General features: G+C 44.4%; 1 protein-coding gene across 1 annotated transcript in view; it reads left to right on the top strand.

Annotated features, from left to right (window-relative positions):
- Positions 1-23,525, top strand: part of LOC138283650 (multidrug and toxin extrusion protein 1-like) — a 446,218-nt gene that overhangs the window by 34,772 nt on the left and 387,921 nt on the right. Inside the window, exon 4 of the mRNA XM_069221586.1 lies at positions 11,282-11,430. Within this exon, the coding sequence (XP_069077687.1) occupies positions 11,282-11,430 (149 nt within the window). The remainder of the gene's footprint in view (positions 1-11,281; positions 11,431-23,525) is intronic.

Here is a 23,525-nt window from a genome sequence, read left to right as displayed (position 1 = left end):
CCTAGCATTATCTGCCCCCTAGGGTCCCTGATCCACACTTCCAGGTTTGCAGTCGAGGATGGCAGAGTGTACGGAGTGCTTGGAGCATGGGTACTTGCAAAGATTTTCCTAGGGGCCATGTGACTGAGGGCCACATATGTACCAACAGGATGGTGGTCGTGGTGGGAGGAGGTGGTTCTGGGAAGGTGGGGGTTGGAGGAAAGGTGGATTTAGGGGAAGCAAAGAATACGCATATAGTTTTTGGATTACACAATGTGAAACCAGAAACCTGTGATTAATCCCCACTTTGCCAAATTGTGTGATCCTAGGCAATAATTTTAGTCAATTTTTTCACTTATAAGAAGTCTTGAAATACAGAACTTCAGGATGCGTGCTGTTGAAACTTTGTCCTGTGTTTGAAATGCTATCTTGTTTAGTTAATATTTCTTTAAAGTTAGTGCTGAGTCGAGTACAAAGCAGCGTATTGCTCAGGTTGACCAATGGGCCGCATGTTAAGATCAGGAGGGCCACACTTTAAGTATCACTGGCTTAGAGAGTGGCACATGTTGGAGTCGCAGGCTGAAAGTAACAGGCAGTCTGGCCCTGAATCATAAGCTGGCATATGAGCTTTTGAAGACCAGCAAGCCATTCAAGCCCTTTGACTGACTTTGTCTGATCAGAAGCTCTGAATCTTGAAAAGCAAGGACCATACAGGAGGAGCATTTTTACATGGGCCTCACTTTGAGCATCTAAAAACCAGCAAGTAATTCAAGCACTGTGACCGGCTTTGTCTGATACAAAGGTCCTAATTTTAAAAAACAGGGCCCATACAGGAAGAGAGTTTTTAGACTGGCCTCACTTTGTGTCTGAGTTCAGCTCGAGAAAAACAACTTGCTTTGTAGGATTCATCCATGAAGGGAAATTTGAACCCATCAATGAAGTGAGGCTCATTAATTTTATTCTTCCCAATTACCTCAAGGTGTAACCATGAATACTTAAATAATGTGCATACACCCCATATGATTAATCACAATCAACTATCGACTTTGTCTGATGATAGCACCACCTGCACTGGCAATTGTTTTTGTAATATGAAAGATATAAGTCAATAATGGTAAATATTTTATTGAGCTGAAATGCCAGAGGCTGAATTGATCCCAAGGGGACCCATTTCTAGGTTTCGCCTGCACAGCAATTGCACTGTGCTTGCAATATCTCTTGTATTGAAAAAAAAAGCTTAAAAGGGACTTAGAGCCCGTCCATTACTTTCTTTACGCAGTGGCAGCTCGTACATTTTGAAAGTGGTCCGGTTTACTTTGCTTACGTGAAATACATCAATTGTCAGAGGCTGGGGTGAAGTCACATATACTTGGCCCACCTCCAGCCTTTGACATGAGGGAAACAGGGTGAGATTAGAAGCCCCTCATCTAACTCCAATCGTTTATGTTGTATAAAGGTTGGGGGTGGGAACATCACAACCAGCTTATTATATTGTACTGCAGCATTTATATAGTGTTTACTACCCATATATGGGGATGTTGAAACGCTTGCTTACATGTGTAGCACACTACACCGTGCAAGGTGTGTGGTTGGAAGGATGTTGTCTTTGTTGGATCCTAGATGGGAAGTGTTTTCATGTTGTGGCTGATGAGAACCGAGGTGTGGTTATTGTGTTATTAGATGCTGCGTGTAGCAGGGTGGTGGATGATTAGGTGTGACACACACACATGGTTGAACAGCTTTGCAGGTCCCTTTAGGGTATTTCATATGATGTAGTTTGCTTAGCAAGTTACTGCACTGGGGTATCCAATCAGAGATTTTGCATATAGTTGTGGTCCTGAGCAGGCATAGTTGGAGGGAGAGAACAACAGAACACATTAGACGCATGTCCTGGAAACAAATTGTAATTCATCAACAATTCTTAAATAATTTTACAATCCCTAATATATGCTGAGCAGGGTTGCAAGGAAGGTATTTCAGGAACCGCACTCATTACCATTGTGAGAAGATTCTAAATGTGGAACACTTGTTTTCAATGCGTTACACTAGGCGACTGAGCGGGAGGGGAATGATACTGTTCACCTCAAAACTTCTGCAACAGGAATCAACATGACAAAAACATACAATATACGATTATTATCAGATGTACTAGTCTATGTTCAAAATTATCTAGTACATATAAATTAGACACCACAGGTGTTTAAAAACATACTCTTAGCGAGCAAAGGACTACAAGAAAAGACAGAATACTTCATGTTCAAAACACAACATCCAAAATACTATACCAAAGCCCCTTTAATAGTCTATGATTCTACTGACAAAACCTACACTTGGTTGCTGTGTCTTTTATTTATAAACAATCTTAGGGGACAGCTCGTCAAAGGGGCTAACTTTGCAGAACTACTCATATTAGAAGGATCAAAGAACGAAGTACATAAATTAAATAATGCACACTTTACAATTTCTAATAGATAACTGCAGTCGAATTGCATGTTTATAGATTGTGCACAGTTAATACCAGGTCATGACTCATGTCAATAAGCTCACAATTTTATAAGGGAAGAAAACGGACCCAGAGGCAACAGATGTGCTTTTACCAAGATCAGGCATGTCAATGCGGAAAGTGAAGATTGAACCCATGGCTCATTTTTCCATCATCTAAGCCCAGAGCTTTAAAGTCAATGGTGAAAATGGGATGCATGTCAAATATACTCACTGCCAGCTACCAGGAGTTGAGCAAGGGATTAATTTATAGAGACCTTGACTGAACCTTATATTGTGTTATTGGCCTTATTACTAGTGGCAGGTCCCTACTTATCACTACTAATAAAGCACCTTCCAAAAACCTGTTTTCTTCTGGTGTCTTCTGCTCTTGAGGCAAGCTGGGAATGTGCAGCTTCCGACATCTCATTTTTCTTCTCTTGGGAAGGTTTCTTTGCCCAATGCTTGGGTCACTCAGCTGGACCTGCCACTAGTAATAAGGCCAATAACACAATATAAAGTTCAGTCAAGGCCTCTGTAAATTAATCCGTTGCTCAACCCCTGGTAGCTGGCAGTGAGTAGGCAGGCTGAACTTAGGAGACAGGTGTGTAAAGCATTGAAAAACACCAATACAATAAATAAATAAGACACAACACACAACAAAAATCCAACACCAATTTATAAAAATAGTAAATATTTTTATCTTTAAAATGACACCAAAATGACAAAAACCCACTGTAGGGACCCGGAGATTTTGATTGTTGAAGAATAAATAGAAAAATTTGCTTTTTAGTGCCTAAAAACCAATAGCGCCAACCGGGGACATCTGGTCACTCTTGACCGGGACCAACTCACAACTTGAGGCCGACCAAGATGGAGCCCTGCTTGGGCACTCTGAGCGGGAGGCCTCGGTCAAAGTTTTACCTTTGGACTTAGTCGTTTTTCTGGAGCTTTTTCTCTTGTCGTCAGATGAGGCTCCTCCTTAGGCTGGGATCTGATGCGATATCATCAGCTTGGCTCAGCGCAAGCTCCCGGTCAACTCCTGGAAGTCTCATCTACTGACTTTCAGGCCGGGTTCGATGTCGGCGGCTTGACTCTCATCGATGGGTTGGTCACCTTATGTTTTTTTTTTCAAAAGTTCTCCAATCTTCTCCAAACTTATGGATTTCCTTCCAGAAGTCCTCATTCAGGTCTCCAGTGGTCCACAACACCAATCCAAGGGTCTAGAAGCTTCTGAAATGTTCCTTGAGATGTTGGGACTATGTTTCCCAGAATGCACCTTGCAAATCCTTAAATTCAAGTTGAAGGTAGTCAACTGGGTCCTTCTTGGTGGGGATGTGGCAGGTAAAGCTTTTTTCACCTATTGCTTTCAGGAAGTCCACTCCTTCCCTCGCTTGAAGCCAGTTAAAGTCCTTAAAGCTTAAGTTCCACAGTGTGCAGCAGGTGCAGTTCTTTGGGGTGCAGACCACGGTTCTCGCAGGGCAGTCCTTCTTCTCCTTGTAGTTCAGGCAGCGATCTTAATTGCTGGGCAACTCTTCCATATCTTTATTCAGTGGGGGGCACCCCTGACCAATGGGGTGAAGGGTGCCACTCTCTGGGGTGACCACTTCCTACAAAGTGTGGGAAAAATCAATCCTGTAAAGCACTATTCTTCCAAAATACAAGATGTAGAATACTTCTCCTGGTGTATAATATCTGGCTTAGCTGTCCCACCAGTGTGGCTAATTTCCCTTAACACTCCCCCTCAATCTCCTCTTCTAATCTCATCACTGGGGCTCCCATCTTGCTGGGGTGGCAGGAAGTGGGGGTGAGCTTGTGTGTGTTCTGTCCTAAGTGGCATTCCTCTTTTGAAGATCAGTTTCGCCACCTAGCCACCTTCCTGCCTCTTGCGCTGCAGTTTGCAGATCTCCACCCACCAGATGTTACATTGTCATAATGCAGGCTCATTAAGGCAGCGTGGCTCTGCCTGGCTGATGCTGGCCAATCAGAAGAGCAGTTGGAAGGCTGGATTTTGGCTCAACAGAAAAGCAAGTTTTATAACTTCTTTTCTGTGATAGTTATAATAAATCCAACAGTGGCAAGTTGTTAGTTTTATTCTAACTACCATTTTAAGTAGAATAATGTCATTCTAGCTTGTTTATAGCAATAGTTATACATTATTAAAGTTTGCTTATGTTAGCCTATGTAGCTAAAGCTTTACAATGGGGAAAAAAGAAATTGGCAGTTTTCTCTCACCAGGGCACATAAAACATATTTTGTACTGTCCCTGCTTGTAGTTACAAGGCATCCTACCCCTGGGGCAACTAGGGGAGAACTTAGGGATGACACATATGTAAGATTAAAGTATTTTAAGCCTTTGGAAGTACATTTAATTCCAAAGTCGAATTTGAAGATAAATATCATTTAAAAGCAACCTGCAAGGCAAGACTGGCTTTTAAATTGACAGCAGGCAACATAGCAGTGCATACTTCAGTGCATTTAGTCTGCTGGACCTTAAAGCTACATGTCCTACCATGTACTAGGGACTTACAGGTAGGTTGTCATGCCAATCCTAATTATGCCTAATTTGCATATACCTTTAAATTAGACACAGGCCCTGGGTCTGGTTATCAGAGTCCAGGACACCCTCAGAGTCGGAAAACCAGGTACAAATGGGGGCAAAAAGCAGCCGGACACTTCAAAAAGTCCTGGTTTCTCAAAACAGGCAAGGAGAAGGTTAGCAAAACAAAAGGGGGGGGCTCTGTCTAAAGGTGTGTAAACCCAGTAACCATCTTTGAAGTGTCACATTTCTTGAAAATTGCAAAGTATGGGCCTGAAAAACAAAAGTAAAAAAACTGAGATGAAAATAAAAATGTCTGCAAAGTTGTTATTTAAATACATTTATCCATGAAAATAACTGTTAACAAACTGCAGTGTTTATTAGGTTCATAAGAAACCTTAAAGCACACAACTGGAAATGAGCTTGAGTAATATTACATTTTGTTAACAGTTCACCATACAACACTAACTTTATGGAATTGTGAAGCTATCCTTATGAAATAAAAGAAGTGGCATGAAAGGAAAGTCTCTCATGATCGCCCTTCCTGGTGAATCAGGGCTGCTGAGCTCAGTGCCCCGAGGGCTTTTAAAATTCTGTGCTTTTGAACTGCTGGGCCTGAAGCATTTCGTAGGGGTCAGATGGATGGGCAAGGCTCGAGTATTGCTTCCCGTGGTCAGAGTCCTTCCACTGGCCACAGGTACTCTGTTTTTAGAGAGTGCATGTGTCTGCAGTCCTCTCCATGTATCCGTGGTCCTCACTCTCATTCTCGCCTGCTCCCTTGGTTTCACCCAAAGCCCCCACCTGCTCTTTTCAACCTGAAGGTATTGGAGTGCTTTTTGTAAGCACCACTTACATTACACAAAGACAAAGTTTTTTTTTTTGTTTTTTTTTTTCATGTACTTGAGAGATTACATGATTTGCCCACGATTTCAGGATGTTGAGCTGACTCCGAGACTCGAACCCTGTTACCTATATCGGCTGCTCTTTTTGTTAGTCACATCTTTATAGTTGCAGTGTTTCTGCTGTGCCTGCTTTATAGTCACAATGTGTCAGTGCATGTGTCCACAGTCCTCTCCAGCGCATTCTCAGTGCTCTCCTTCACCGAGGCCTGCTCCTGGGGTTTCACCTAAACCCCTCTTTACTCGACCTGAAGGCATAGGATGGATTTACATTAGCACCAGTTACATCACACCAAGACACATTTACTTGTTTTTATTTTTTAAAGCACTGGGGAGAGTACGTGATTTGCCCACAATCACAGCATGTTGAGCAGATGTTGAGACTCTAATTTTGAATCCTGCTGTACTGTTCGGCCCATGGCCAGCACAGAAGCAGACTTCCCACTCAGGCTCAGAGCACCATGATGCCAGCGTTAAAGGCGAGTAAATGTGCAATTTCAATCTCAACAGGCATTGGCAAAAACAACAATTTCCACCTATACGAGAGCCATTAACTGTAAAAAAAATTTACACTTCGCAAAGCAGCGCGAGCAGCTGATCAACATGGCTTAAAGTAAAAAAAAAAAAAAGCGCTATGATGCAGCCAGCTTCATAGTGATTTTTGTTTAACTTTAAGTTATGTAAAAAAAACTCTGAAAAAGCCAGTAGATCTCACATAGGCGAAATGCTTGTATATATGTACATTAGTTATCCAGGTTTCCAGTGGGGTGTAAAGGATGCCTAGAGTTCTCACATGGGTGAAGTGAGGGCGGCAAGTGTGACGAGGCCTGCAGTCAGCACGAAGGATCTGTGGAGAGCAGCGCTGCACCTTCTGTATGGGTCAGAGATCAGGAGGGGGCGACCCCGAGGCCCCACTGAAATGAGGGGCAGGGCTGCTCCCTCACAGGCATCCGGATTGAATGCTGAAGCAGGGAGTGAGGCACGTACCAGGGAGGAGGTTTTGGGTTCACCCTCCCCCTGGAAAAGGTAAAGCGCCCTGAGGGGTTTAAACAAAATGAAACTGATGAAATACTCTATACAGTGAGTGAGGCTGCATGGGGATTTATGCGGAGGCAGCTGGAATTGGGCCACGCTTTCACAAGGCCCCAGTGTGATACACAAACTGTGCTTTAAATGGGCAGTTACTGCCTGGTAGAAGTCTCAGCACCACGGCCATACATATAATAGAAAAGTACCGGAATACTGGGACCCCTCAGGAGCACAGAGGTACTTTAAAAAGTGAGTATCCGTACTTCTGTAGTTACATTTAAAGCACTGTACATAGGCACTGAAGGATGCTGAAACAGGTGTCGCTCCTGAAGTCGAAGCAAGTCTCACAAACTATTATAAATGGGTATTCCAGGCTGAACGGGTCCTGGTGCTCTCTTGAAAAGAACAGTGGACATTTTGTAGATGCACCAACGTTGACCATCAATAAGTACTGCCCACTAAGCACATTTTGCAGTATCCTTCTGACCAGAGGGCTTCTGCGTGCACTTTGGTGAGCTACAGTGGATTTCACTTTTGGCATTAATGTGGCCCACACACTTGGAGAAAGCATCTTGATGAGAGGCAAATGGTGGGTTGGCTGCCTAGGTGAAGGTTGGATGCTAGCACTTCTGTTGCTGTCCAACTCCTACGTGGGTTGCGGCCCCACGTCTTATGTGGAAGAACACATAACAGGCCAACACTGTGAAAGACACCACCCTTAAATAGCAAGGAGGTTTGGCCCTTTAATACTGCCCATGCTCTTCCTATCTTGAGATAAATACAGGTATGGTGAAGGGAAAGCACAGCATAGCTTTGTCACCACCACTGGCCAGGTCCCACACAAAACGGGACTCAGTAGACAAATCCAGAAAAGAGAATGTGTGTCCTGACTCCAACGGTCAAGTGGAGGCAACAGATAAATTAATCCTGAACGACCAGAGAAACCCTTGAAACCAAGATTGATGCAATGGCTTTAGACCTGGACTCTCTATGGGAGGACCAGCGTAAGCTGGCAGAGCCAGCAATCTGTATTGAAAATATACTCCAGATGCTTAGCCCCCAAGCTGCAGACATGTTACATACAAATAGAGACCTCCTGGAAAGGTCCTGGTTTCTGGAGGGCAGTGCAGAAGAAGCAGAGGGCAGGACCAGATGGAGCAACATCTGCATAGGAGGAGCAGAGGAGAACAATATGCTGTCCTTCCTAGAAAACTGCTCTGCACTGAGTTGCCCCCCAAGGCTTGCTAACATTCTTCCACTAAAGATAGCACAAAGGGCTCCGGTGAGACAACAATACCCTGGAGAGACCCCAAGACCCATTGTGGCTAAGTTGATACACTATTGTGACCATGATGTCATTCTGCAAGAGGCAAGGAAAGCAGGCCACTATGTAATAAAAGATAGAGAAGTTTTTAAGTTGCCTCATTATACACTTGCAGTCTAAAGCCAAAGAGCTTCCTTTATGGGGGAGAAATCGGAGGTTATGCAAAATGGGCCTGAAATAGGCACTGCTTTTCCAGGCTAAGTTTAAGGTTGTCAAAGATCAGAAGTCCTTTGCTTTACAGAAACCCAGGTGTCTTGGATTTGAACAAAGCAGCAGACTTCCACACAGCAGGCAGGACCTCAGTTAGAATGGAAGCACCCGAGGTGAAGGCAAAAAGCAGAAGACTAGACAGATTGGTTCAAGAATGGGTGAACTGATGTGGCAGGTCTCGGAGGCTCAACAGGCAGCCTTGATGATGGCAGCCGCACTGAGGGTATTGGAGGCAGGGACAGCTTTGGAGGAGACTGTGAACACAACTCATCAGAGCATTTCTCCATGAGATCCCGTATTGTTAGCAAGCTGGTTATGACCCCCAGACATCCGACAACCTGATATATCAGATGCAGCAATGTCATGCATGTTTGGCCTCTAACACTGAAGTGGAGTAGGTTTGACGGAGCTCAAATGTTTGAGGCATGAACATAGTTATAGTGTTGGGAACTCATATGTTCCTGTCATAGACAGCAAGAGCCAGATGAGGAGTTTAACATTGAGAAGAACCCCACAGGTATGTCATATTATTATTTTTGGGGCTAGTTGGAAGACTCGTCTACTACTAAGAGCAGCGCCATGAGCAACCCCACAGGTTTTGTACTATAAAAGAGGTTTCTGGGAAAGAGATAGTTTGAGGCCCGTCCCAGGGAAGGGAGTTCAAGATGGGTATATGTTTGGTTCTTACATGTTTATCTAGACAGGACAGGTAGAGATGCAGATCTGTTGCACACTTACCCCAACATAGTTCTCAGTACCAGGGTTTCCTTTCTAGCTAGAGATCCATATATTGACCCAAACATGTGGGAGGTAGATTAGATGGAAAGGCACTTGTCTGCTAGGAATTTACTTCCCCAATTCCAACCAATTTATGCTCTTGGAGACCCAAACTAAACTGTTAACTACAATCCCTTACAAACCTCTCTTATAGCAAGAGACTTACTTGCAACCTGGACATGGCTATGGACAGATCTCATTCCCTGCTACCTGTAACATTGGTGTGCACTCATGCTGAGAACTTGCGTGCCTGGTCAGCAAATTGGGGCCTAACAAAAATATGCAGGGCCATACACCCAAGGGACAGGAAATACTGCCACTACTCATTTATTCATTCTCTGCATATTAGAAATGATCTAAGTTTCGTAACTGCATATCTTCTGGGGAGGCAACAGGGGTTGAATATTTAGTAAGCACCGTTTCAGATCATAAAACATTATATCAATATAGTGGGGCATTGTACCCGCTTTAATACATACATGGTGGTTACACCAGCAACCATGGAAGACACAGCATAAGTGGCCATCATAGAGGACGAAATGCAGCATTGTTTTAGGTTAATGCTGGTTCTACCAGAGATACTTTGAGTGAGTGGAAAGTCTTCCCAGTTTTTTTTCAGAGCATGCTTCATGCATATCTTGCTAGGCTCAAAGGCGAGGTGCGAGTGTTAGAACCCTGAGACCAGAGGGAAGACACTGACAATGCTGAACCAGTAGAAAAGAGGCACCGCAACTCAAAACTGAGAAGACTTTCCACTCACTCAAAGTATCTCTGGTAGAACCCAGCCCAACTGTCAAACTGTCCCAGACAGGGAACCCACAAACAGGCAGAGTTACAGAAATGGTATAAAGCAAGAAAATGCTCACTTTCTTAAAATCAACTTTACTAAAAGATGTATTTTTAAATTGTGAGCTCAGAGACCCCAAACTCCACATGTCCATCCGCTCCCAAATGGAATCTACACTTTAATCAGACTTAAAGGTAGCCCCCATGTTAACCTATGAGAGGGACAAGCCTTGCAACAGTGAAAACCCGATTTAGTAATATTTCACTGTCAGGACATATAAAACATATTACTATATGTCCTACCTTAACCATACACTGCACCCTGCCCTTGGGGCTACCCAGGGCCTACCTTATGGGTGTCTGACATTTAAGAAAAGGGAAGGTTTAGGCCTGGCAAGTGGGTACACTTGCCAAGTCGAATTTACAGTTAAAACTGCACACAAAGACACTGCAATGGCAGGTGTGAGACATGATTACAGAGCTATTTATGTGGGTGGCACAACCAGTGCTGCAGGCCCACTAGTGCCAATTATGGATAAACCAATTACATACACATTTTGTAAAGGAGCACTTGCACTTTAGCACTGGTTAGCAGTGGTAAAGTGCCCAGTGTAAGAAAAACAGCAAAATCAGAGTCCAGCACACATCAACAACCTGGGAAACAGAAGCACAATGTTAAGAGAGACCAAGCCAAGGATGAAAAGTCTGCTTTCTTTCTTTTCTTACCCAATTTTTCACATGTTTGAGAAAGACTTAAAACTGTGGCACTTCCTATTTGAAATTCCAGTATTTTTGTCCGCAAATTATTTTTCACGTAAGTAATTGTATAATTTTTTTTCTGGTCTTTGGGACGATTTCTTCATGAAGTTCTTAGCGTACTTTGTTTATGGCTCTGTTCCATTACCTCTTTTGGCACGTCACGGAGAGGGAGCTCATATTTTCCATTTGCCATGTTTGTTGAGGGTGAAATTTCGTTTAGTAAGGTAATCAGTTACTTAGTTACAATAAATCCCTTCTGTGTGAGTAGCAGATTAAAATATCCGCCTTGGGACATAGAACATTGGAGGAAGTGGTTTTCAATACTTTGAGGTTCGCTAAACTCTAGCTACTATGATAGCTGATATTCCATAGATGTTGCTTACATGATTCCCGTATTAATTTAGTGCTGGATAGATGGTGTCTTCTTTTGTGATTTTATGTCTGTGTATTTGGGTTCCTAAAAGGACTCCATTAAATTGCTCTTTTCGTATCTTTAAGATCTATGGAAGCAATAACCTGAAGCGTGTTGGTATCATACTGCAAAGGGGGATTCTTCTCCTGCTGCTCCTCTGCTTCCCTTGCTGGGCTCTCTTCATCAACACGGAGAACATTTTGTTACTGGTGAGACAGGACCCGGAAGTGGCGAGGTGAGCCATGAATATAATTAATAGATTTTCTTGTAAAGTAATTTCCGAGTCCAAAAAGGATGCTGCATTCAGCAGTTTGTTTAACATATTGTTTCAGTAAGAAGGGGAGGCGATGTGGCCTGTTGCCTAGAGTTGCTGACCTCAGAACTAAGCAATCACTTTCAAACCCTGGGCTAGGCTTGATTACTTGAGATCCTGGCAAATCACGCAATCGTCCTATTCTTCCAGAATACTTAATCTTTCACAAAATGTGCAACATAGACTGGTTCTCATGTAAAGGTCTGCAAAGCCTTCGCGTCACGTTTGCTCTATAGAAAAACTGCAAAAAAATCATCTAAATGTTTACAAATTTACTAACAAAATATTGTATTTCCTGAAATTGATATCGAGAATAACAAATAAAACATTCAGAAAACAAAGAATCAAAGATTCATTATTGATGATGTCTTTAAAACCATTCCTTGAGCAGGCCTCAGCTTATCTCACATATGTCACACAATCCATTACGTTATTAAAGAATTCTTTCAATATCAATATTCTCATTCATCCAGCCTGGTAGATTCTGTAGCTCTCTATTGTTATGGCATTAGTGATATGACCACCAGTGAAGAAAAGCATATCCGTTTTCTTTTTTTTCTTAGAGGGCCTGCAACTCCATGACATAGCTATGCAAGGATTGCAGGCTAGAGAATAGCCCATTCTGTTTCTCAACCAGGGATTGATTTTTGGGCAATCACATAACATTTGCTTACAATTTCCAGTTGCTTTATAGCATCTACTACACATATCTGATACGAAACTATGAATTTGCTAATGTGGGCTGGAGTTATATATAAGAATCATACTGGATTTGGTGAAGATGAAGAGTGTATAGGTAGATGACTTTCGAAATTTCTCATTTCTCACTCGCTTTCTTAGATCTGAACACCAAAATCGATTTCCCAAGTTGCTCTGATCATTGCATGATTTACAATTTCTAAATTTAGAAACTGATCATAGCTTTTAGCAATATGTAATCTTTACCTGAGGGGTGATGGAATGACGACTCATTTTCTGGTGGTGTATATAGGAAGGAATTTCTCATTTGAAGATGCTTAAAGTAACTGCCTTTCATATAGATATTACATTTCTGGCTTAGTTCTTTGAAAGAGCAGGAAACTTTCTTGGTTCTAGAATGTCTAAATTTCCACAGCCCTTTTTCTGCCCCTTCAAAGACCTTGCCAAAGGTTTTTTGAGGGAGCTATGGATTATTCCAAAGTGAAAGCCATTCCTAATTGCTCTCAACCTTAACACACCGAATCCAGTGTACATAGACCTCAAAAAGGTGATGGTATCTAATACCCTTATGTTTTTTAAGAAATCCACATGAAAAAACTGGGATATGGACCTTCCCCGTGATTTCCTTAATATTGTTCTATTACATTGATTGTTCATTTCCTAAACAGCTAGTTTCTGCAGCAACTGTGAAGAGGCCCCTAAATAATACACTTTTAATAGGACGTTTTCCAAACATTTTCAATTCACTAACTCAAACCCCTTTTCTCAGTCCAAAGCAGAAAGCCATTGGTGACCTCAGTCTGCTTGCATCGTCTTTGTCCTCCCAGAGATAATGAGCGTTGGAGGCTAAGAGTCTGTCTGGAATAAATCCTACCTGCTTTTTATCTACATTTTTGAGGCAGTCTCTACCAATAAAGTTGACTTCATGAAAATTATATAATTAAATTTAGGTAATATGATTGGTCGTTAAGAGCTACAACTTTTTGGCAGCTTTACTGCTTTTAAAAAAGTTACCAAATGGCTCATTTCAAAAGACAGTGGTATTTCCCGTCATGCAGCCTGACACTGCACAATATAGATAAAGGGGTAATAAGGTCTTGTAAAAACATTTCTAGTGGGAGACCATCCTGCCCAGTATGAGATTGGTGGCAAATGCCGCCTACCACCACGGCGATAGCGGGCAACATACCGTTGCCGTGGCTACCGACCGCCCATGCCGTCATGACGTCATGACCGTAGACGGAATACTGCCAGAAGGCTGGCGGAATTCCGTCAACGGTCATTGCGGCAGACAGCGCCTGCCGTATCATGTTCCATGATACGGCCTGGCGGTGTTTTGCTGGCGCCAGCAGCAGCGCCGCATCCTGTCTCCTGCAGGAGCACCCCCTGCAAGCAGGTAAGTTGGGTTCTCTGGCAGAACATGGGGGTGGTAGATGTTGTGTGCGTGAGTGGGGGTGTGTGTGAATGTGTGCATGCGTGTGTAATGCGTGTGTGCATGAGTGGGTGTGAGTGTGCGTGCATGTTGTGTTATGAGATTGCGTATGTGTCTGGATGTAAGTTCGTAAGTGTTGCTGTGAGTGTGTATGAATGTATGAATGTGAGGGTGAATGTGTGTATGCGTGTGTGTATGGGTGTGTATGTATGTGCGTGTATGTGTGTAAATATGCGGGGGGTAGGGAGAGGGAGGAGAAGAGTGGGAGAGGATTCTCGGGAAGGGGCGGGGGAGACCCCTATCAGTGCCAGGGAAGGAATTCCCTGGCACTGATAGTGCCTACCGTCATGGTTTCAGTGGCGGTACCGAAACCACTGAAACCATGACAGTGGACGGGGTCATAATGCCATGGGCGGCCTAGTGACGGCCGCTGGGCTGGAGACTGAAGTCTCCAGCCTGATGGTCGTTACCGCTGTAGCGGTCAGTGTGGTATTGGCGGTTAGGCTTTGGCCAAACTGCCAATGTCATAATAGTGGAGGTAGGTCCCACCAGCCTGTTGACGGCAATGCCTCCACCATTCCACAGACTGCCAGGGTTGTAATGAGGGCCTTTGTTTGCTGATTCAAGTAATTGAAAGGATCTGCTGACAGATATCGTGGAACCCAGAGTGGAAGCAAGTAAGATTTTAGGTGGTATGACTAAAGTTCAGATTGTCACCTAAAATTCATGGTCCTCAGATTAGACACTGTGTTAAAGTCGATAGGGCCATTGAGATATTACCAGGATTAAACTGAGCTTGAAGGTGTGAGAGTTTTACTCAACAACTGAAAGTGGAGATATCTGGACTAACCTGTAGTGGCGTATCTATCAATAAAAATTTCTAGCATGGGTGTGTGGGGCCTGCTGCACCTAAATCATATTGTATTTTACTGCCCAGCTGGTGATGTTGCTCATCTTTCTTGCTCATTGCATCCTTGCTAAACCACTGCTAACCTGAGTTCTTTAATTCTACCACTGTCCTTTCCTCTTCATAATTTAGGGTTCCTCAACACGGTGTCCTAGGATTGATTCCGGGTATATAGTAGCCAAAGAGAGTGCTGGTATATAGGGGAGCTGATAGTGATCCGGATCCAGGCTGACCTCAGTGAATTTTACAGACTTTGTTATAGTGTAGTTTACAATAGTAAGACATGCAGTGTCGTCTGCACTTTCAGAGCACTTGCAGAGCAACAAAATGTAGGGTCTGAGGCAGGACTCCTAATTTCCTTTCCAGCTCAGCCCAGGACCGTTGCCTCACTTAAAGAGCCATCATCAACTCCTTTTGTCTGAGTCTTTAGCAGTTGGAGGTCTAATGATCACAACTGTACCACCGGTAGGACCTTCAATAGGGTAGACAGGGACGGGCCTTCAACAGATCTGATGGCAAGAGAAGGGTAAAACTGACAGTCTGGCCTTCTGCTCCTCCACTGTCTAGTCTGACAGTGGAACAGCAGCAGAGTAATCGAGAGACACAGGCTGGGCATGCAGGTGGTCGACCCCAATATTTTGCCTAAATCTTGCAGCTGCAGTGTGTGTTTGTGAGGAGGGAAGTGGTGCCAATCGCTACATGAGATTCTTTGACCCATGCTTAGGCCTAAAGTCCAGATTCTGCACCCTCCCCTCATTGAGGGGGCCCTGTGAAGGGCCAGCCAATGAGAGGAGGAAGAACAACCTGGGAGACTCAAAGGCCCATATTTATGGATGGCTAGCATCATTTTAGTGCCATTAATTTTGGCGCTAAAACGGCACTAACTTGCCTCCATATTTATATTTTGAAGCTAGACCCGTCTAGCGTCAAAATATCGAGGTTAGCGCCATGTTTAGGATGTGCAAAACCACCTTGCGTCAATGAGATGCACTGAAGGCGTGCCCATCCTAAGCACGACACTAACCCTGTAGTGCTATATTTATCTCTAGGTGCAAAAAACTACGCACAAGGAGGAGGCGGGCCTAAATAATGGTACTAAGCCCGCTTCAAGCCATTATTTAATGCCTGGGTCAGACTAGGCGTTAGGGTGTAGGTAGGCCCAAATGGGCACAAAGATGCCCATCCCAAGCCCCAGGAACACCCCCATCCACACCACAGGGACACTACCCATCCCAGGTAAGTTTAGGTGAGTATAATTTCTTTTTTTTAATTGCTATTGGGGCCCCTTAAGTTGGGCACCCTGCTTGGCACTGGGTATGTTGGTCTTGTCTAGGGGACACTAGTTCCCTGTGGTGGGCATTGGGGTGGTGGTAATGACTCCTGTCTGCCCTTACACCGGAGTCATGTTTTGGCTGCTTGGGTGTCAAAAAATGATGCTAGGGTAGTTAGCGGCATATTTTTTGCCGCTAACCAGCCTAATGTCATTTCAGACCTACTAGCGGCATTTTCTCTAACACCATCCCTGACCGGCTAGCGTCTTTTTTTTAGACGATAGCCATTCCTTAGCATCATCTTGTGTCATTTAATAAATATGGTGCTAAGATGGCTCTTGGGAATGGGTTAGACGGCATTAAGAAATATGACTAAAAATTGTGTAAGGACAGTTTTGCATAATTGTTCATAAATATGGGTCAATGTATTTGAGGCAGGCATTGCCTCATGTGCCAGACCCTGCCTTCGCTGCCAGCATGGTTATCTTCCCTCTCTTCTCATGACCAGCTCCCCTTGTCCTCTCCTGCCAGCCCCCAGACTATCTCGTTTTGGTACTTTGTCTCATGAGGATTCAGGAGGCAGAGAAATGTATACATCAGCAACTGCTTCTAGCTGCCCTTGAACCATGCTTGGACCTAGCATCGTACAGCTGCTTTAACTGGGGCATACAGGTCCCTCATTAAACTACCTGCTTCCACTAAGCACAACAGAGTATGATGTGGGCTAGGAATGTACGTGTCCATGGACATGTGAGTGTGTTTGATTGTGTGCAAGTGTGCGTTTGTAAATTATTTTTAAAACGTCTTTTTATTTGTAGCGTTGGCATTACAGGATACAAGCAGTTTTTGGTGCATCAGCAGGATTGAGCATATCATATGACAGCATATCAACAGCAGGATCTCCCACCCCACATTCCGGAGAGCAGACACCCTATCCAGGGCTCACCCCATTCAGGCTCCTTCACCCTTCATCCAATACAATCTGGCTCCAATTCCATTTCACCATCACGGAGAGAGCGCAATTTACCCCAAACCTCCCATTTTTTAACACAGCCCCTCCCGTTTTATACACACCTTTCTCAGCTCGTTGACAACAATCCATGTCTCTCTCCTAATCTTGAGCCTTAGGAGGCAGTGGCACACCCCAAGCTCTCACCACATTCCTCTTTGCCAGTCCGGCCCCAACTCCAAACCATAGAGTTACATATTTCGACCAGGTCATCTCCCCCTTCACATTCAAGAGAAGCCACTTGGCATCCATCAGGACTTCCACTAATACTACTCTGGACTTTAGGCTTGTGATACCTTTCCAATAGGATTGGATCAATGAACAGGCCCCTCTATATGTATAAATGTGCCCTCCTGCCAACACGCTTGTAGGTAGTCACAGGTGGGTGCCCTACCAATCTTGTTTAGAAGTGTTGTTGCATAGTATGATCTATGTAGGATTCGGAGCTGCACCACGCGGATCCCGGACCTTTGGGCCTTGTAATGTCTTGCTCCATTCCTTGTCATCCATATCACCCACGTCCTCCTCCCATCGCTTTCTAATACATCAGGAGTATTAATCATAATTTTTCTGTGTGTTAGGGAAATAGCTTTTCCAACATTGGGTTGAGTAATAATCTATCTTCTTGGGGGAGGACATTACTACCTGAGATCCTCCTGGCAGGTGTACTGTGAGGGTGTGCATTTCTTGTAGATAGTGATAGTATTCTGAGTTCACGAGTTGGAATTTTGCCTGTATTGCTTCAAAGTGCCGGGGCCCCATCCTCTCCAAACATCCCCCAGTCGTTCAATACACAGGAACTCCCACCTTGAGAAGCCCTCCAGTCTGCCCACCTCTGACAACAAATCACTGTCCCAGAGGGGAGTGTGATCTGTTGCCTTCCCTGCCCACCCCAGAAATCTTAGGGCCACGAACCATACCTTCACCACTGTCCTAGTATGTGTTGGTAAGTCCTGTCTTTGCCCTTTCTTATAGAGGAGTCTAGGGTAGTCTCTGAGGCCCATTACCTCTCTGCACATGGGTGTTGTTAAATACAGTAAAATACAGTAAAATATGGTTTGCAAAAAGAGATATGCATTTTCCCAGTTACCTGAACCAATGATTCCTCAAATGAGCGGGTTGTCACAAACCTAGGCTACAATAGTTCCAATGCAGCCTAGGTTTGCAAAGATCATTGGGGATAGTGGGCACCACTGTCAGGTTCTCTTGCCCAGGTGAAACATTTGTCACAGCACTCTATTGACTCCATTGGTTTCATGCACAGAAGGAGGACCTAGGGCCAAATCGCAGGTGTCGGAGAACGGGAAAAAGGAAATCCCATCCAATACTATTGAACACCATTTGTGCGTATAGAGAAAGGACTACTGCTGGATCCGCAAGGGAGTCCCTATTCATGTGTGACATCCCATATAAGCATCGTAGATTGAGTCATGTTCCCGTATGGGGCATAAACCCATACTTGTCAGGGTGGATTATTGTGGTGATTATTTTGCGCAACCTAAGCACTAGCACCTTGGCCAGGACCTTGGCTTAAATATCTAGCAGAGATATGGGTTGATATAATGAGCACTCAGGGTTTGTGTTTTTTGGGAAGCACCATGATGGACTCCATGCTCAAGGGGGAGCTCTCCCTCCCTCAGTGCTTCTTGATACATTGCCAACATGTGTTTAGCAACCTTGGTGGCCATTCCTTTACATATCTCAAACGGAAGACCGTTTGGTCCCACTCCTTTCCTGGAGCATAGCGACCACAGGGTGCCCATGAGTTCTCCATCTGTAATATCACCCTCCAGGGCCTCCCACTCTTCATCTGACAGGGTTTGGACCTTAATGTCTTTGAGGACCTTAATATCTTTGAGGAGCTCAAAGCATGCCCAGTAAGAATCTCAGTTACAACTATTTGTATGTGTAATTACACTAATAACTATTTATACAGCAGTCTCTAATATGTATTTAATATGTATTTATTGCTACTTAAAGGGTCACGGTTTAACAATCTCAGAATAATGAAAAATAGGTTTGCCAGCTTTCCATTTACATTTGACAATTTGTATGCACAAGTATATTTTATGCACGCAGAGTCGTTTTGCATACATGGAGAAGCAATTTGGCAAACTTTATTTTTTGGGGTTGGGTTGGGGAGGTCAAGCACAATTTTGAGATTAAATTTTGTAATGCCCTCCTTTAATTTAATTCAGGTCCCTAGTGTGTTTAATAGACAGATCTCTGAATGGTCATTAACGTTGAGTGTGATTACTCTGTAATAATGCATAAGTTGCAATCCCTTTACTACCTCCTGGAGTTAGCCTCAACTGCACGCTATTGTTATCCCTGGAGAGTCAGGGGTACAAAGTAATACTTGGATATCTAATTGAAATGAAACCATATCTTAAGCAATGGGGCAGCAATGCTAAGCAACTGTAACCACCTACTGCCCCACTCCCCACAGACAATGGCTGCCAGTCTTGCCCTACCTTCATTCCCATAACTCCAAACACTAGGAGCACTTAATATCGGTCTCTGTTCACGTAACAAGTGCTACAAAAAAACACTTCCCAGAACCTCCACTTTGGTGAATGATTCAGTGGGGAAGGTTGACGAGCTTACCTCCACCAGTAGTTGTGGTACAGTGGGAGCTGACTAGCCATTATTTTATATGGCTAATGTAATGGCTCCTGGTTTAGGACAAGTCAAAGGCGGCTTCAAAACCATTTCACTGAAGGCACTTACATCCTTCCTTATTAGCATATTTAAGGTAAACCTCTTTTGTCTAAAGCTGCAGCTCCTGCCTCCCAGTTACAAGTTCAAAATATCCTGGTCCCCCACACGAACCTTAGCATAGCTCTTGTTCAATGTCTATTTAAGCTGGTATGCCCTTTGGTGCCGCTAGAGGGTTTACCTTTTTGTCTCACTTCCTCCTGACTGATGAATCATTCTGAGCAGATTCAATTATCTTATCACAGGTGTGAGAAAACAGGGCTGATTGCAGAGGCCCCCTAACTTTTTGCCCCCATTTTCCACTTTATATGGTGTTTTCCTGACTCTGATGGTGCCCTGGGTACTGCTAACCAGTCCCAGGGCCTGTGCTCTGTGTAAAATGGATATGCAAATTAGGCTAATTATAATTGGCTAAGTTAACCTACCTATAAGTCCCTAGTATATGGTAGGGCATGTAGGTTTAGGGACCACAGCATAGGTGGTGCACACCTAGGTGCATTGCTGAGGTGCCCAGTGTCATTTTAAAAGCAAGCTTGCCTTGCTGGCTGCTTTTAAATTAAAGTTATATGCAAATTCGACTTTGGAATTAAAGGTACTTCCAAAGTCTTAAACTACCTTATTTTTACATATAAGTCACCCCTAAAGTGAGCCCTATGTGCCCCTAGGGCTGGGTGCCATGTAACTATAAGCAGGGACTTTATAAAAATAGATTTATAAGCCCTGGTGAGGTAAAAACAGCCAAATTCGTTTTTCCCTCATTGAAGTAAATGGCCTTCATAGGCTAGAATGGGCAGACTTTATTTTAAATTTTAAAGTCTCCTTAAATGTTGCATACCAAGAATTTGGTATCAAATTAATTGTTGTAATAAATCCTACAACTTCCAGTTGTTGGATTTAATATAACTAGTTCAGGTAAAAAGTTTAGACTTTACCTAAAAAGTTGCCAATTTCAGCTCTGCATTGTTTTTGCTGCTGTGCTCTGATTGGCCAGCCTGCAGCAGCTTCTGCCAGGCTCCCTTGATGAGGTGTGAAGTGGCCTGACTTCACACAAAGGAATGTGCTTGGGGGAGAGAATCTCCCCTCAGCAGATGGTGAGGCAGGAAGGGGGAGGGCTGCCAAACTGGTCTTCAAAGGCAGAGAAGGACATTTGCAGCACCCAGCAACACCCCCACATCCTGCAACCCCAGACAATTAGGTGCCCCCTTGATTAGATTAGGAGAGGGCAGGAGAGGGGTGTGTTTATGATTTTTAGCCACACCAGTGGGTGGGCTCAGCCAGATGTAACCTCCAAAAATCAGATTCATCCATGTTGGATTTTTAGAGACTGTTGCCTTCTGGGATGGATTTTTGCCACACTTCCCAGGAAGTGGTCATCACAGGGGGACGACCCTGTCCCTGATTGGAGAACCAGGGCCCCCCTGCTTTTCACCCAGGAGCAAGGATAAAACTGGCAGACCTGCACCCACACCTCAAATCCCCTCCAGAAATCAACAAGAAAGGAACTAAAGGAGAAGAAGGACTGCCCTGCTGGACCCCTGGCCTGCACCTGGACCCTGCACTCAGAAGGACTGCACCAGCTGCACACTTGGGCTTCACCACAAGAAGGACTTTGCCTGGCTTCAACTGGTTCAAGGAGGGACTCCCTGTTTGCTACAGGTGAAAAATTGCTAAACCAGAGTCCCCTGCACCAACTCCTGAAGAAAGCGACCAGCTGACCCGATTGGCGCTTTTTGTTTCTAAGCGCTAGAAAAGTAATAATTCTTTAAAAATTCATATCTCCGGTTCCCCTGAACCGATTTTAATAGTTTTTGTGTCATTTTAAAGATAAAAATATAAACTATTTTTATAAATTGGTTTTGGATTTTTAAACTGTTTTCCGTGTTTTATTTAATTACTGTTTTGTGATATTTGAATGCTTTACACTTTGTCTCCTAAGTTAAGCCTTGACGCTCGATGCCAAGCTACCAAGGGTAGAGCTGGGATTAATTTACTGAGACCTAACTGTACCTATGTGAAGGTTAGTGGCTTGTTGCTAGGTGTAGGTACCTACCTGCCCTACCAATAACCCATTTTCCAACATAATTGGAAGTAGCGACGGGATCCTGTACTTGTGTTCAATATCACGTTACAGTTTTGGGTAAAACAAATTAAAAATCCTTTAAATTGTCCTAGTGCAAAAATTGTTTTTAATTTTTAAATTTGGATTAATTTCAATTATTGATTTTTTGCAATTTTTCTAAATTCTTGTTTCCAATTTTTGCAAAAAAGTTTTTGACACAAAACTAGGGAACCATGGAGCTTGATCTGGCTAGCCTACCCACACTGACAGTAGTCCAGCTTAGGGGGTTGTGTACTGAAAGAGGGTTGCCTGCAACCACAGACCTCAGGAAGCAAATCCTGATCACATCCCTGACAGCATGGGCTGAGGCCCAAGAGCTAGGCACAGAGGAAGCTCCAGAGGAGGAAGAAAAAGGGGAAGATGCTAACTCTAACCTCTCAGGGGAGGGAAGGCATCTGAGCCCAAGTGAGGATGAGGAAGAACGGTCCTCAGTAGATACAGTCACTAGGGGCAGACCCAAAGCTAGTGGTAGGAAGGGGGTCCTTTCAGGAAGAGAGAACCCATCCATCAGAGAAAGAGAGCTGGAAGCCCAGCTAGCCTACATAGCTTTGGAAGCAGAGAAGCTGGTCCTAGAAAAGGAAAAGTGGGCATACAAAGAGAAAAGAGAAGGAAGCAGCGATAAAGAAGCTGAGGTGTCCATGGGTAGGGGAGTTTGTCCTAGATTACCCAAGGGGGTGGTTCCTGCCTATGTAGAGGGGGATGACATAGATAAGTGGCTGGGGGCCTTTGAGAGGGCCCTCCAAATGAGGAGAGTCAAGCCTCTGTACTGGGGTTCACTTCTTTGGGAGTTAGTTCCCAACTCAGGGAGGGATAGGCTTCTGACCTTAAGGGGGGAGGAGGCAGATTCATACCCTAGTATGAAGAGGTGCTTAACTAAAAAGTTTGGTCTGACCCCAGAGCAATATAGAATGAAGTTCAGGGACACCCAGAAGGTCAGTACCCAGTCTTGGGTTGACTTTGTGGACACCTCACTAAAGGCACTAGAGGGCTGGATTATTGGTAACAAAGTAGATACTTATGAGGGGTTATACAATCTGATCATGAGAGAGCACATCTTGACCAATTGTACCCAAGAAAGGTTACGCCAGCATCTAGTGGACTCTAAGCAGACCAACCCTAGAGAGCTAGGGGAGGCAGCTGATGAGTGGTTGAGAACCAGGGTGGTTGTCAAGTCCCAGGGGGGAGACTCCAAGAAGGGGGGGTCAGGTCCCCAAAAACCTAAGGAGGGAGGTGGTAAGCCCACCACAGAGACTCCCTCTGTACCCCAGAACCCTAAGAAGGAGGAGAGTAAATCCCACTCCCACTCTGACCAGCAGAGACAGGGAGACCCAGGGTTAAAAAAGCTCTTGGACAGTAGGGCTTGCTTTGACTGTCAGCAGACAGGTCACTTCAGAGGAGATGCAGCCTGTCCAAAGAAGGTGGTTAGCACTGGGCTTTCCAGTGTAGCCATAGAGGAGGATTCCTCAGATGATGAAGTCCTCCTAGCATTAAGCTGGGAGACAGGACCAGATGGTAAGCTGGTGATCCCTGAGGGTGGGAGTAGGCACTTCCACCACATTCAAGTGAATGGGATCCCTACCACTGGCCTGAGAGACACCTGTGCCAGTCACACTATAGTGAGTGACCGGTTAGTGACACCAGGCATGTATGTCCCAGGAGAGACAAAGAAAGTCAGGATAGCCACAGGGGAGGTCACCTCCAAACCTGTAGCCATAGTGTCCCTAGAGAGGGAGGGTATCCTTGACTGGATTAGGGTGGTAGTCAGTGCTGACCTCCCCCTAGATTGTATCCTGGGCAATGACCTCCCAGAGGGGAGTCTGGTCCCAGATGGGGTGGTCGCCCAGGGCGCCCCCCCAACCCAA

The sequence above is a fragment of the Pleurodeles waltl genome, chromosome 3_1 (genome assembly GCF_031143425.1).
Source record: "Pleurodeles waltl isolate 20211129_DDA chromosome 3_1, aPleWal1.hap1.20221129, whole genome shotgun sequence".
NCBI classification, from domain to species: Eukaryota; Metazoa; Chordata; class Amphibia; order Caudata; family Salamandridae; genus Pleurodeles; species Pleurodeles waltl.
The sequence above is the reverse complement of the archived record's forward strand: the minus strand, read 5'-3'. Positions and strand labels throughout refer to the sequence as shown.